This window comes from Rutidosis leptorrhynchoides, chromosome 1 (assembly GCF_046630445.1).
Source record: "Rutidosis leptorrhynchoides isolate AG116_Rl617_1_P2 chromosome 1, CSIRO_AGI_Rlap_v1, whole genome shotgun sequence".
Taxonomy (NCBI): Eukaryota; Viridiplantae; Streptophyta; class Magnoliopsida; order Asterales; family Asteraceae; genus Rutidosis; species Rutidosis leptorrhynchoides.
The window spans coordinates 565,801,058-565,814,617 of NC_092333.1; the positions used below are offsets into that span (position 1 = coordinate 565,801,058).

At 34.2% G+C, this 13,560-nt stretch overlaps 1 protein-coding gene across 1 annotated transcript; it reads right to left on the reverse strand.

The window, feature by feature from the left end:
• Positions 1–463: 463 nt before the first annotated feature.
• Positions 464–9,629, reverse strand: LOC139881537 (actin-related protein 4-like). The gene is made up of 20 exons (XM_071865993.1): positions 9,494–9,629; positions 9,273–9,364; positions 7,973–8,119; positions 7,807–7,880; positions 7,560–7,640; positions 7,287–7,347; positions 7,124–7,173; positions 6,683–6,737; positions 6,509–6,586; positions 6,352–6,405; positions 6,100–6,153; positions 5,957–6,017; positions 5,602–5,653; positions 5,450–5,516; positions 5,180–5,242; positions 5,028–5,090; positions 4,815–4,877; positions 3,332–3,396; positions 863–931; positions 464–780 (listed from the first exon to the last, which is right to left on the reverse strand). The coding sequence occupies exons 1-20, from the start codon at positions 9,504–9,506 to the stop codon at positions 735–737; spliced, it is 1,308 nt and encodes a 435-aa protein (XP_071722094.1). The 5' UTR covers positions 9,507–9,629; the 3' UTR covers positions 464–734.
• Positions 9,630–13,560: the final 3,931 nt, after the last annotated feature.

Consider the following 13,560-nt stretch of genomic DNA (forward strand, 5'->3'; position numbering starts at 1 on the left):
CTATAAAAAAAAGTACACTTTTAGTTAAACCACTTCCATCGATGCATCACCAGCCTTGGGTGACGGTGATTTGTCACCGGTAACGCCGGCTAACACCACTAACGGCATCACCGGTGACAATTTTCCGACGTTAGTCAACAGCGAAACAGAGAAGGATGAAGATGTCATGGGCATGTGGCTTTTTTTATTGGTCAAAAATATATCAAATATATCCGTTTTTATTATATAATAGTACATATTAAATATAAAATTTAATCAAGAAAAATAATAAAAATTAAAACTAGTAGGCCCTTTTGACGTTTTCTTACTAGGGAAGGTCACAGCTTGATCTATGGCACATCACAATCAGCAGGTCAAAAAGTGCACCCATGACTCCACGTCAACATCACCCGAGGGTCACGGTTGGAGATGGTTTTTAGAGATCGTAACAGGGTTTAAAGTTATTTTAACCTTGAATGAATACATTAATATTAATATTTAAGTTAAAAAGCTAATAGATTTCATAGCTAAAAGGACTGTTGATTAAAGCAGATTCATGGCCAGTTATTTGTTCATACAAGAAATCAAGAACATAGTTATACAACATAAGGGATTCAGGCTGCTGCATAGTTTCAACCCCATCAAACAATTTTAAGACTTTAATATAAGCGGGATGCCAGTCCTCTTCTAGACTACCAGTCTACTACTACCACACCAACTAATAACAACCAACCACACAGCTTCTTCATAAGGACTTAAGGACATTTTCTTTGAATGTAAGAACATCCATGCTCTTCATACCTGTTGTCAAAAGACGAAGAATTTAAACAACAATCTGAATCAAAGTAACTGTTCGAATTCCATTGTTTGAGGTCAAACTTACTCGGATTTGGAAAACCACATCTGCTGAAAGGACCCAAGAGAAGCTAATATGCTCCCTCCAATCCAAACACTGTAAAAACATACGGTGATGTTACCACTCTAATACGTGACATTACAATTTTATACTACAGTAAAAGCTAGTAATATATTCGAAATCATGGTTAAACATTTCAACCTAGATTGCTTTTAGAAAAAGTTGGTTTATTATTATTACTACTTGATTATATACATAACCTTGTATATGTATATTTTAAGCGCAAAGGGCTAAAAACAGGAGCCGCTCAAAGAAATAGAAACACTGTGAAGGTCGCGCAAAAGCAAACTAGAGCGAAATGGAGATCCGCAAACTTTCGTGGTTGCGAAGGATATCCGCGAAGTTATGGCGGATAGCGGACCGCGGATATGAAGGGGAATTCGCCAAGAATTCCAAACCTATAAATAGAGAGTTTGGCCTCTCATTTTAGGGGGTTGTTTTCTAGGTAATGGCTCTAGCCTTTGTGACTAACTTGTGATTAGCCCAAGTGCAAATTCACATTGTGTTAAGATAATTCTTTCAAGACCGGGACAAAGTAATTGATCATTGATTTTCTAAATGAAAAATGATCATTAGGTCCCATAAACATCATCAACGTCCCATTCCACCCTTTCATTGCACTCAATCCTGGATTAATGTAATTGATTAATCCATGATTGATCAATTAGCGCCATCCGTGGGACACGCATAAAATTAAATTTGAAACATTAAATGTCGTGATATCGAATTGATTGATTTCGAATTTAATTTAAAATTGTGTAAACTGTTTGAGGATCTACAGGTAAACGAGCTGCAGGAATCAAAACGAAATTGAAATGACGACAAAAAAGAAAAATAGTAGCTCTGCTAATGTTTTTGATTCGCAAGGATCAACTCCGTTTGATTTTCAAACGAGCTCTGAAACGAGCAAGCAATTAAAAGAATCGCTTGCTAAAACATCTGAAGGCGCTGAGCCTAGTAATGATCCGCAATCAAGCGTTGTGCTTGAGAAAATGGCTGTTGCGCGAAGAAATCCTCAACAGAAACACGAAGAAAATACTATGGAGGAACTCCGCTCAAAATCTACATCTGTTAATTCGCAAGTGAATGTAGAGAAAACTCTGTCAGTTGAAGGCGCTCTTAATATCGCTAAAAAGGCAGCAAAAGAGGCAACATCAAAAGCAAAAAAGGTCATCTTACCTTTAGAAGCGCGATAATTGCTTCTTGAGCAAGGCCGCGAGCTACAGATACCTCGCCACTATGAATGGCCGCTGAATGATGTTTTGCCAAAAGTGCAGAAATCAGTTAATCAAGTTCACGATGTTGATGTCCATACCCGAGGTCGTGGTGCTTTTGGCTCACCAATGAACGCTAAAAACTTTACAGAGCCAGATCCTGCAGATACTTCGGAAAGTGATCTGGAGGTGGTTAAAATACCGCGAGTCAAACGAAAGCGAAACTCCACGCCGATTTCACGATATATAGAAGAAGGCGAAAATTCGCATGCTTCGGAAAGGGAGAATGCGCAATCTTTCCTAACAGATATCTTTCGCAAAATAGCACCGAAAGAGATGCAATACAAGTTTGAACAGCCTGATTTCCTCCAACAAATGATGGAAAATTACTGCGAAGAAGTTAAGGACACACGTCCCAAAAAGGCGACTGAAATCACCTTTGTCACTGACAAATTTGTGCCGCACATCTCTAATTACCCTATTACAATACCGCCCATTGTGCCCGCAACTCTCTGCGTATATTCGGGATTAACTGATCCATTGGATTTTCTTCAATGATTTGAAGGCGTTGTGAGCACTTATAATTGGGACGAGCGTGTAGCGTGTAGAGTGTTTCCAATGGTTCTACAAGGGTTAGCGCGAGAATGGTTTAATAACCTAAGTGCAAGAAGCATTACCGGCTTTATTGATTTGCGCGAGAAATTTCAGCTACAGTTTCAAAATTTGCTACCGCAAAAGAAGACGCATATCGAATGCCATGATATCAAACAAGGGTTTAAAGAAACATTAAGTGCTCTGTTAACTCGCTACGTATATGAATGCCAAAAAATCCCGAACTTACAAGAGGATCAAAAGATTTCGGGCTTCGTGCACGCTATTAATCCACAGAAACATCCGACTTTAGTGCGAAGGTTGCGAAGGGATGTTCCGCCAACCTTTGCGATAGTTATGAAGGAAACACACGATTATATCCGTTGTGGGGAGGATAATGGCATCGTGCAAACTTGTGGGTAGGGAAAAGACAAAAATTGGCGTGATGATTCAACCTAGATTGCTTTTTGAAAAAGTTAGTTTATTATTATCACGAAACGGAATGGAATTTGCTTTATTATATTTAATTTATTTAAATTAGCTGATAAGCTATAGAAAACTTACCGAATGTGCAAAACCCGTCAATTTAATAGAATTTCTAAAGTATGAGAGAAATAACAAGATATGTTACCTGAACCTTCTTTCGGTTGAGTTTCCGCTAGCTAATACTTTAACTCTAGCTGCTTGAGGAGATTCCTGAAGAATAAAATACACAGGATCAACATGCACATCGAATTACATCGTGACTGTAACCTCGTATATCATTTAATCCAAATGAATCAAATCAAAACTACTACCTAAAGAGAATGAAACAAAATAAAAAAGTCACTATATTTTTTTTTTTTTTTCAATGTTTTTATTACATTTATTGTACAACTACATACATAACTATAACTAGTTATTCTATAGTTACACTATATATACCCCTCCACATAGTATATATGCACCTGTATCTATTTATATGTATTTAGGCTATATACATGTACCGTTGCATATGTGTGTATCTATATATGTATCTATGTATCTAAGTAACATGTATTGGTGTATGTATGGTTGTCTGTCTTGTTTCTGTACCTAGGTATATATATCTACGAATTTATCTATACGTATATATGTTTAAGCGAGGGTTTTTATCCATGCTTATGTGTGGTGCGTGTGTATATATATATATATATATATATATATATATATATATATATATATATATATATATATATATATATATATATATGTATTTATTTTGTTTGTCTGTATGTCATCTTGATTTTAAATGGTTTTGTGCTCTATATGATTCATGCTATTTGCCCTACTTGTGCAATACTGCTATTTGTGTTCCCTTTTTGGTTACTGTGTTTGGTTGCATCTTGCTAGGCGCACATAACCCTTACAGGTACGTATCTTTTGCCCTATCTATTTCGTTTTTATGAGCACTTCTGGCCGGAGGTCCTTTTTGGAAGCAATCTCTTTTGCTCTAGAGTAGAGGGAGGGACGACCTTATCTAGGCGCGGGTTCTATACTCGCGGATGGAGTAGCGACTTCCTTCTAATCTAGGGTACGAGGAATGATTGTCTACACCCACCTCTCCCATACCCACTTTTGTGGGATTGGGTATTGTTGTTGTTGTTGTACTATATTTGGATGTTCGGAATATTATTGTGACTATCGCTCTCGTAATCATAACTAACACATCAATTATTATCATTATATATATTTCTTAAATAGTGTTTGTCAGGTCAACCCAACTCGAGTTGGCCCATTACAGCCCGAATGAAAATGGACCTGTAATCTGACCCACCCATGACAACTCCACTATAAATGCAATGCAAGTAATTGTGTACACCATAGGCGGCATTGGATCACACTTTAATACAAATAATAATGTTACCAATAGATCATCCCGTGTCACGTGGTTCTTAGAGATGCATTTTAACTTGTAATTGAAATGTTTTTTTCACACCATTTAGGCCCAAATAGAGACAAAATACTATTACTATCTCTAAATAGGTTTCAGGCCATGGAGTCATATATGATGTGAAAATATTTAGTATTATTTTCTTTTTTGAAATTTTTGTGAGAAAGGTAAGGTATGTATTTGATGAGTTGTAAAAGTGAACCTCCTGCAAGTCTTTCTCAAGACGTTCTTTCAGTTGTTGCATAGATGATGTGCCACCTGAAAGCTGCACAAAATAAAAACAAATAACAAGATTACAATCAACACCTTATTTATGCTTTTACCCATCCCGTACAGATGTTACCGTACCATTATACCAAATATTACATTATGATTAATAAACAAATAACTTGAATCAAAGTATAAAGATAATTACCAGTATGCTACTGAACAGTTCTCTCCGGATATCAACATCACACTTATTAATACTATCTATAACCTGTAAGATTCAATGAAAAGAGACGGTAATAATCGATACACGTATATAACCTAAAACCAACACGCTAAAAACTAATAAGATTGTCTTACCATTTGTGGCAAGCCACGAGCTGAAGCAGCGATATCTACAGAACTTTCCATGCCAGGTATTGTCTGAGATGAAATGTAATAAAAAAAAGGGAATATCATCAGAATAGTATGAAGAGATGCCTTTTTGAATCAAGTAAGGTCCGTAGATCAGTTTGGAAAACTACAAGTTCATTTTAATTTTATCTGTAAATCGCAAGTATTAATACAACTTATATAAACGAGTATGCTATAAAAACCAATTTTTAATGATAACTGGTAAGAACCACTGACCTTTACCAAGGATGGATTGAACAAAACGTCAGGAGTCTTGAATCGATCAGAACCGATCTCAATCGTCCTGTTAATCAAACATATTAATACGGACAACTTTTTTACAATTACATCTCAACAATCTTAAGTGAATAAAAGAAGATCAAGCTTACTGTCCATCAGGAAGTTCATATGATGTCATCGGGATATTTGAATAAGATGCATCTAAAATAGAAAGAAAAAAAATGCATGATAATTCACATAGTGAATTGGATGCCACAAAAATCAACCACCAAGTTAAAAAAAAATATATGAAACTTGTACTAAAGCAGCAATGTCTGATTTTTTAAAAGTGAAACTTGCACATTGTTTACTTTAAGTCTTGGAATTATAATCTTGATATATACGATTATGGTATGTCACAAGTAAAAAAAAAAAAAAAAAAAATCAAATTTAACAATGAGATTGAAAACACATTCAAATGGCTGACATATAGGCAGAGAATTGAATCCATATAAAAAAACAAACCATCGTATGGAGTATCAGGGGCACGACAGACGCATTCCTTTATATCACTGGCAATAACCCTCTGTAACAGAGCATGAAACATTTACAAATAGGCTTAAACAATAATATATCTGTAGAAAAACTTGTATTAGACAATAACAAACCTGGCAGTACTGCCTATAACTTTCAGTTGTGTTTGGGGAATCAACATCTATAGTCTGTTAAAAAAAATGATGTAAGTGAAACGCTTCTACAAAAGATATCCATATAAACAAAGAGAAAATTGCAAGGCTGATTTAGATTAAACCCTTTGTATTGGACAAAAAAAATGTAATATATCTGAATGCTAATGGAACAAGATTGGGCAATGTTTATTGTTAGGGTAGAAATCAAATTCAAAAGTTTATAGCTATAACCTGAAACTCGCCTGGCCTAACTTCCTTCCGCTTAAAAGAGTAACGAGGCCTTATCTGTGATTTATACACAGACAAAAGTATAAGAAAATAATATAAACTGCCACCTTCATATTAGCTAAATGTTAATTAATTAAATTAGTACTAAACAGGAACTTACTTTAACTCCTTTGCTTTCCAAGCTTTTGATCAAGCAGTCAGTAAGAAATTCTCCTCCAATTGGAGACGATGAGACAGCCTAGTGTCATAAAAAACATACAAATTACTTGGATATGTACAAAATTACCTATATGTACACATTAATTTATATTCAAAACGACTTTTAAGTGCATACCTTTTGTAGAACATACCCATCGTGTACAGGGGCAACAATAGTTGATCCTCCACCACTGACAAATCATTAACCAATCCAAGCATCACTTCCCATTCAAGTAATACAATATAAAAATGATGAAATTCCAAACATCAACTAAACGTTTGTGGGTCAACCCTAGCCATTCTAACCTGCCTATTAAAATTTACCATACTGACAGGAACCCATTTTGACCAGTTGCACAACCCATACACCCACCCGATTTTGACACCTCTAACAAAACCATGCCATGCTGAAATGATGGAAAATGTCCAATAGCTAATAATTTTAGCCGTCAATAACTATGTCAGATGCTCGATCAGATTAAAAGCCAGGAGTAAGTATGATCTTAGAGCTAATCATAGATCAAAACACCAAATGTAAATTGTTGACTGACAGTTAACATGCAGATCATGTTTATACCTATCAACGACCAACGAGGTAGCACGTCCTGAAGCAAAAGATGTGAGAACCTAAAAAAAGAATACGCAATTAAAAATATCAGATGCTCAATCTGAAGCCAAGTTAATTCATTCACATATATATCAATTTGCTCAAAAAGAGTTAAAGATTGAAGAAAGCATACAGCATTTTTAGCTAAAAACAAGGCAGGAGCTTGGTATTTCTCAAACATAAGCTCCGCTGTCCTGTCACATTCGTAAGTAAAAGCAAATTTTAAAATGTAACAGGGAAGTCATTCATCTAATAAATCAAAATCTATGAATATACAAGCATACACTCCCAAAACTCATGCAACTCCCACACATGTAACATGTAACAAAGGTTTTCTAGTAGCACTATCTAAAAGTAAATAATGTTTAACAAATGCCAACAATAAGGTCGTGTTGTAATTACTTACTTTTCTCTCTGTTGTTGGGTGTTAGAAGATGGTTCTGCAAGTAGCATCGGGTGCTCTTTAGGGTCAACCAGCAGACATTCCCTAAAAAACAAAGACGATTGGTACAACAACGAAATAAAAGGTCAACTTCCAGAAAAATTAGCATAATGAAAAAAAACAAAAACAAAAAAAAAAAAAACTGAAATAATGAGTGAAGTCATATTCAACCGACCTATAAGTCTATAACCAATAATAAATAACTAATTACCTGAAGGCATGATCCCAGATGCTTTCCACAATATCCCAATCAGTAACAATTCCATCCTTTATCGATGGTAACACCTGGTTCAATATCATAAAACAACCAACACACAAAGTATAGTTAATGATACATGTCGTTGATAATATCATGTTCTCGTGTATGAAGCACAGACCTCCATATGATCCCGGCGGTATCCCAGTGCGCTAGACCCTACATATAATTTGCGTTTTCCCCTGGACTTGGGATCAGTAACAGCACCAGTATTTTTCTCCGGGTTATCATTTTCATCAACTTCCATTTGGTCAATAACTCCAATGACCTAAGTATGTACAAAAAACAAATGATGAGGTAAAAAGAGAAACGTGTTAAAAGGCTACATGAAAGATTATGCATCCTTGTCCTGGTGTATGAACAGAATCATAAAGAAGGTAGCAGATATCTGATGTCAACGAAACAAGAATTTGTATCTAACTGTTGAAAACTAGAAGGCTGCAACAGCATCGATGGGATGCTCACATCCACATCCATATGACATATTAAGATGTAAGACCCCTAATTACACGCATTGAACCTTAAAAACTAAATAGTGGGGCAACAAGCAAAGATACATGCAACTATAACAGTAAGAAGCCATTGACAACGGTAAAATGTGTGAAAGAGAGACTTTAAAGAATCAAGAAAGATAACAAAAGATCACAATTCTTGAATTTCAAGTAACAGTCATTTTACATCAGTTAGACATGCTTTATATATTATGTTGATCGCTTGATGAGTAACCTTCAACATCTCTAGTTAAAGATGACTAGTCAACCACCTAGCACTATTGACTCTTTTTAAGCATATACAGAATATTATACTGATGTATACATATAAAAAGAATTATAAGAATTTTCTGTACAAATAACGTATTAGTACTAATTGAAAGAACGTTCCTATCTCCTATAAATTTTCAATATGATTCTATAATGTACCAGCCCAATATACCTATTGACCTAATGTAATATCCTAACGCCCAAGACAACGGTCTAGCAAATAACATCGTAATCAGCTTACAATTATGGTCTAAGTTATTAGAAGCCAATAACTTCTATTTTCTATCGATGTGAGATGAGTTGTTAAATAAAAATTCACCTCAAAAATCATTTGACTCGTCAACTAAAAGGGTATTTAGAATTGCTTATGTTTTAGTGCTCATAAATAAGTATGAACAAGTTACTTAATTTTTAAGTGGTTATTCATTCACTATAAAATAAGCAGTGAAACAGTTCTTCAGGTGGTGCTTTGATTTCCTTATTTGGTCTATACTTGAGTCATCTAAAATCATGAAATTTTTCACATACATTTCAGATAAACATCTATGTTTAAAATATATATCATCCACATTAATCTCTTATATACTATTAATGATGATAAAACATTTCTTATGATAAACAATAATTTGAACTGTGGTTGAGTAATTAGCTACTACTTACAGAAGGAAACACAGCTTTTGGTGCATCTTCACCAGCATAACCAGCTTTACATGTGTGAGAACCCAAATCAACAACTATCGCAGATACTTCATCTGTCAAAAAAAAAAAAAAAAAAAAAAAAATTAGAAATCAAAACAGTGCAGAAATTAGGGTTTAGTAGTCTCAATATAAACAGAGTTGAGTTAACTTAAATGACAGAATTTGATTGTAGATATACTTACCTCCACCGTACATGATTTCAGGCAGGGTTTTAATTCTTCAATTTTTGGAAATTGTCCCCAGGCGGGCGATTAGTATTTGGGGTTCCGCTTTGAATTTGAGAAGAAGCTAAAAACGATGCCAACGCACGCACCAAACATTTGGGCTTTGATGGGCTGGGTTTCTGTTAAGCCTAAAATTAATTTAATTTAATGTAGTTTTTAATTTCTAAGAAAAAAGAAAGAGGAAAAAAATAACAAACAATAAAAATAGTTAAATCATGTACTAGGTAGGAATGTAATATAAAGAACTAGCCTTTAAGAGGTCGTGCATTGCACGGCAACCCTTAATTAAAAAAATTGAAAACATATATATTATATCAATTCACGGTATAATAGCGTTAACAAAATATCTCAATTACATGTTGTATATACAATGGACTAAGAACCAATGTTGACTCTTCTCAACAGATATAAGAACATGACCATGTGGCAAGTGTAGTGTTGATCATTTTTGGCTATTGAGATGCAAGTTTAATCAGCTTTTCACTCATGATAGCTGCTTTTTTTTTTCCTTTTTGGGCAAACCCGTGAAGGTGTAATAATGAGTTGCTGATAACAAATATTGAGCAAAACGCCATCAACCCGCCTATCAAAACAATTGTTTATAACTATTTCAATAAATTTCCATGGTAAAAAAAAGGGCTACAAACATCATATAGGACCCCAATAAAAAGGAAATTGTGGATCAACCGAAAGTGATGGTGTCATTGCAAAATCGAAGTGAGGAAAAAGCTCACCAGCATCAATAGGGATTGCAACAAATTTTATGGCACTGCCCAAGACAAATTCAATGTAGCTTTTTGTTATTGTACATGTATTAAGCGCATAAAGAGGTAAATCGGGATTTGCCAAGATCAAACGACCATTCACTATAATCACCATAATATATTGGTAGCCTAGGACATACACATGCATCATCAATCGCACGATAATCACCATAATGTAGGAAAGTCTAATACTCTCTTTCCTTAGTGCCAATTTTACTAAGTGCATTCCCATCTCACTCGAAACGAATATACAAGCTCAACGGTCTTCAAATGGAATAAAGTGAGACTCATTCAAATGGTGTGCTACCTTGCGGGAAACATTGTATCGAGACTTATTATAATTTACAATTTCTTTAGTTTCAATTCATATACTACTAAAGTGTTTCGTCATTAAACTAATATCAACAACAAACAATATTATACAAATAGTAATGATTACAAAAACTATTTTTTAAAGCTACCGTGCAACGCACAGACTCTTAAAATCTAGTATTTAATAATGCAAGTTTAAGGTTGAAATATAAACAAACAATAAAGGGCAATAAGTACAACACAAAATGAATGAGGTTTAATCAACAATGACAGAAAAATGTTACTAACATGTGTTTCATTATTTTATTTTTTAAAGTAATGAGTATTTACTCGGCTAAATATATTAATAATAAACAAGATATTACAATACCAAGCAAAATAGCTAAGAGACATGCTTCAAAGCTAACGAACCAGGCAACAAGCCAACAACCACATCAAACTAACAGGAATCCACGAAGAAGAGAACAACGAAATAACAGTTAAGGAATCTTCCACAGTTCCACGTGTCTTTCATAACCTTCACCTGTCGGATGTTCTTCCATCTAATAGAAACTTACTTCAAACCGTGGATGTGTTTGTATTATTTTTATTAAATTTGTGGTGTTGATATGTTACGTGAATATAAAAATTTTAAAAATTGTTTCCCAAACCAAATAAAAGATGATAACTTGTTATTAGCAAAACTCAAAACAATAACAATTAATATCTCAATTTTTCTTGTTTTTGTGCTTAACTCCACAAAATTCTCAGACAAAACACATAGAAGTCTAACTAAGTGAAGTTTTTGTGGGGAACTCGAATCGTGTTTCTTCGGAGATTGGGTTAAAGATTTGACAAGCGGTTAAATGTGTTTGACGATAATAAGGCACGAGTTCTTATGTGGGCTTAGATTCCACTAGGGTTTACTCAGGTTTAGGGATTATGTACATATAAATATCGCACTATGATAATATACTCATTACGGGTTTACACTTTAACATGGTATCAGACCGGGTTTGATCCCGAAATTCGATCGAGACCACCCGTTAAATATTTCTGTTACCATCTCTTACTGCCCTAAATCTACCCTATCAATAAACATCCCGCAGCAGCCTCTACCTTCACACCCAATAGCCAAATCCTATGTGTACACGTTCTTACACCATTTATATCTATCAATTTTGTTGCCGCAACGCAAGCACATGGAAACAATATCAATTTATTATTCAACTAATCCTGATTGGTGTTCAAGACTCTACTGTCACGTTATGTTTCCTATTTTTATTTATTTTTATTAGATTGCTTTTATTTTTTGCAACCATAATCGGCGTGGTGATGAGCCGCTTAGCCTGACTAGGTTCCAAACCCCGGAAAAAAAAAGAATATAATAAAAAAAAATCTATTTACAGCATTGAAGAAAATTGGTATTGTCGACAAAGTTTTCTGCCCAAGTCCTGCTCAATCCTTAGGCAAAGCAAGCCACGACGTATTAAAAAAATAGACGTTACGGAAAAGAAAACGCAGTCAAGCAAGACGCAACGATATCAACAAAATCAGCTTATTTGGTGCAACAAATAAGAAAAAAATATATATCTTTTATTTCTTTATTTAATGTTTATTGTTTTATTCCAGTCCGAACTTTAGCGATTTCGCCGTTTGGACTACATGCGAGCGTTAGAGGATAGATTAGTGGCCCAACCCGATTGTGAGTTTGGGTCCTGATAGTGCTCCAAATGAACATATATTTAGTCGCAATATCATCCCAATATGTAAAGTTTTCAGTTGCAATTGTTCTATTTTTATGTAATAATCGTTTAAATAAATAAGTGCGAAGACAAAAGAAGAAAACAACGATTTGAAGACGCAAATGACCAAAAATCCCAAATGTACAAGATACAATATAAGTGGTTCAAATTATTGATGAGAAACGTCCAAAAATTACAAGAGTATAAGTCGCGGAACGCAAAATACAAGATATCTAAGCGTACAAAAGGACGTTCGGAAATCCGGAACCGGGACATAAGCCGAGCATCAACGCGCGAGTCAACAGACCTAAAATTACAAGTCTACTATGCACAAGAATATAATATAATATAATATAATATAATATAATATAATATATATATATATATATATATATATATATATATATATATATATATATATATATATATATATATATATATATATATATATATATATAATTGTATATATTATATTATATATTATTTAATAATCGAGCCGCCCACGTTTTTGGCAAGCAAGTGGTCTGATCCAGCTGGCCATGCGATCGCATGGCCTGGAAGCTATAATTCCATGCGATCGCATGGAGGAGAAATCTTGGTCAGGTCTATAAAAGGCCACGAATATCGACGAGTTTACACACACCTCTTTCAATATTACTCTCCCTCTGTAATATATATATATATATATATATATATATATATATATATATATATATATATATATATATATATATATATTATATATAATAGTTTAGTTTTATATTAGATTAGTTTGGGTAATGTAAATGTTATTTTACGGGTTTTAAAGTCGGAACTCTGTCCGTGTAACACTACGCGATTAATAACCGATGTAAGCTATGTTCTTCCTTTTTAAATTAATGTCTCGTATTTAAGTTATTATTATGCTTATTTGAGCCGAAGTAATCGTGATGTTGGACTAAATATTAAGACGAGGTTATTGAACTTTGGACCATAATTAGGGTTTGGATAAAAGACCGACACTTGTGGAAATTGAACTATGGGCTTTATATTAACTAAATGATATCTTGTTAATTTAATATAGAGATTTATAATTTGACGTATTTATATATAACCACATACGCTTGATCGGGTACGGTGAGCGGAATATTTATAAATACTAATAATTGTTCATTTGACCGGACACGAGGATGGATTAATAGTCAATGGACTCATTAAAACAGTGGTGGATTACATTTAAGGGTAA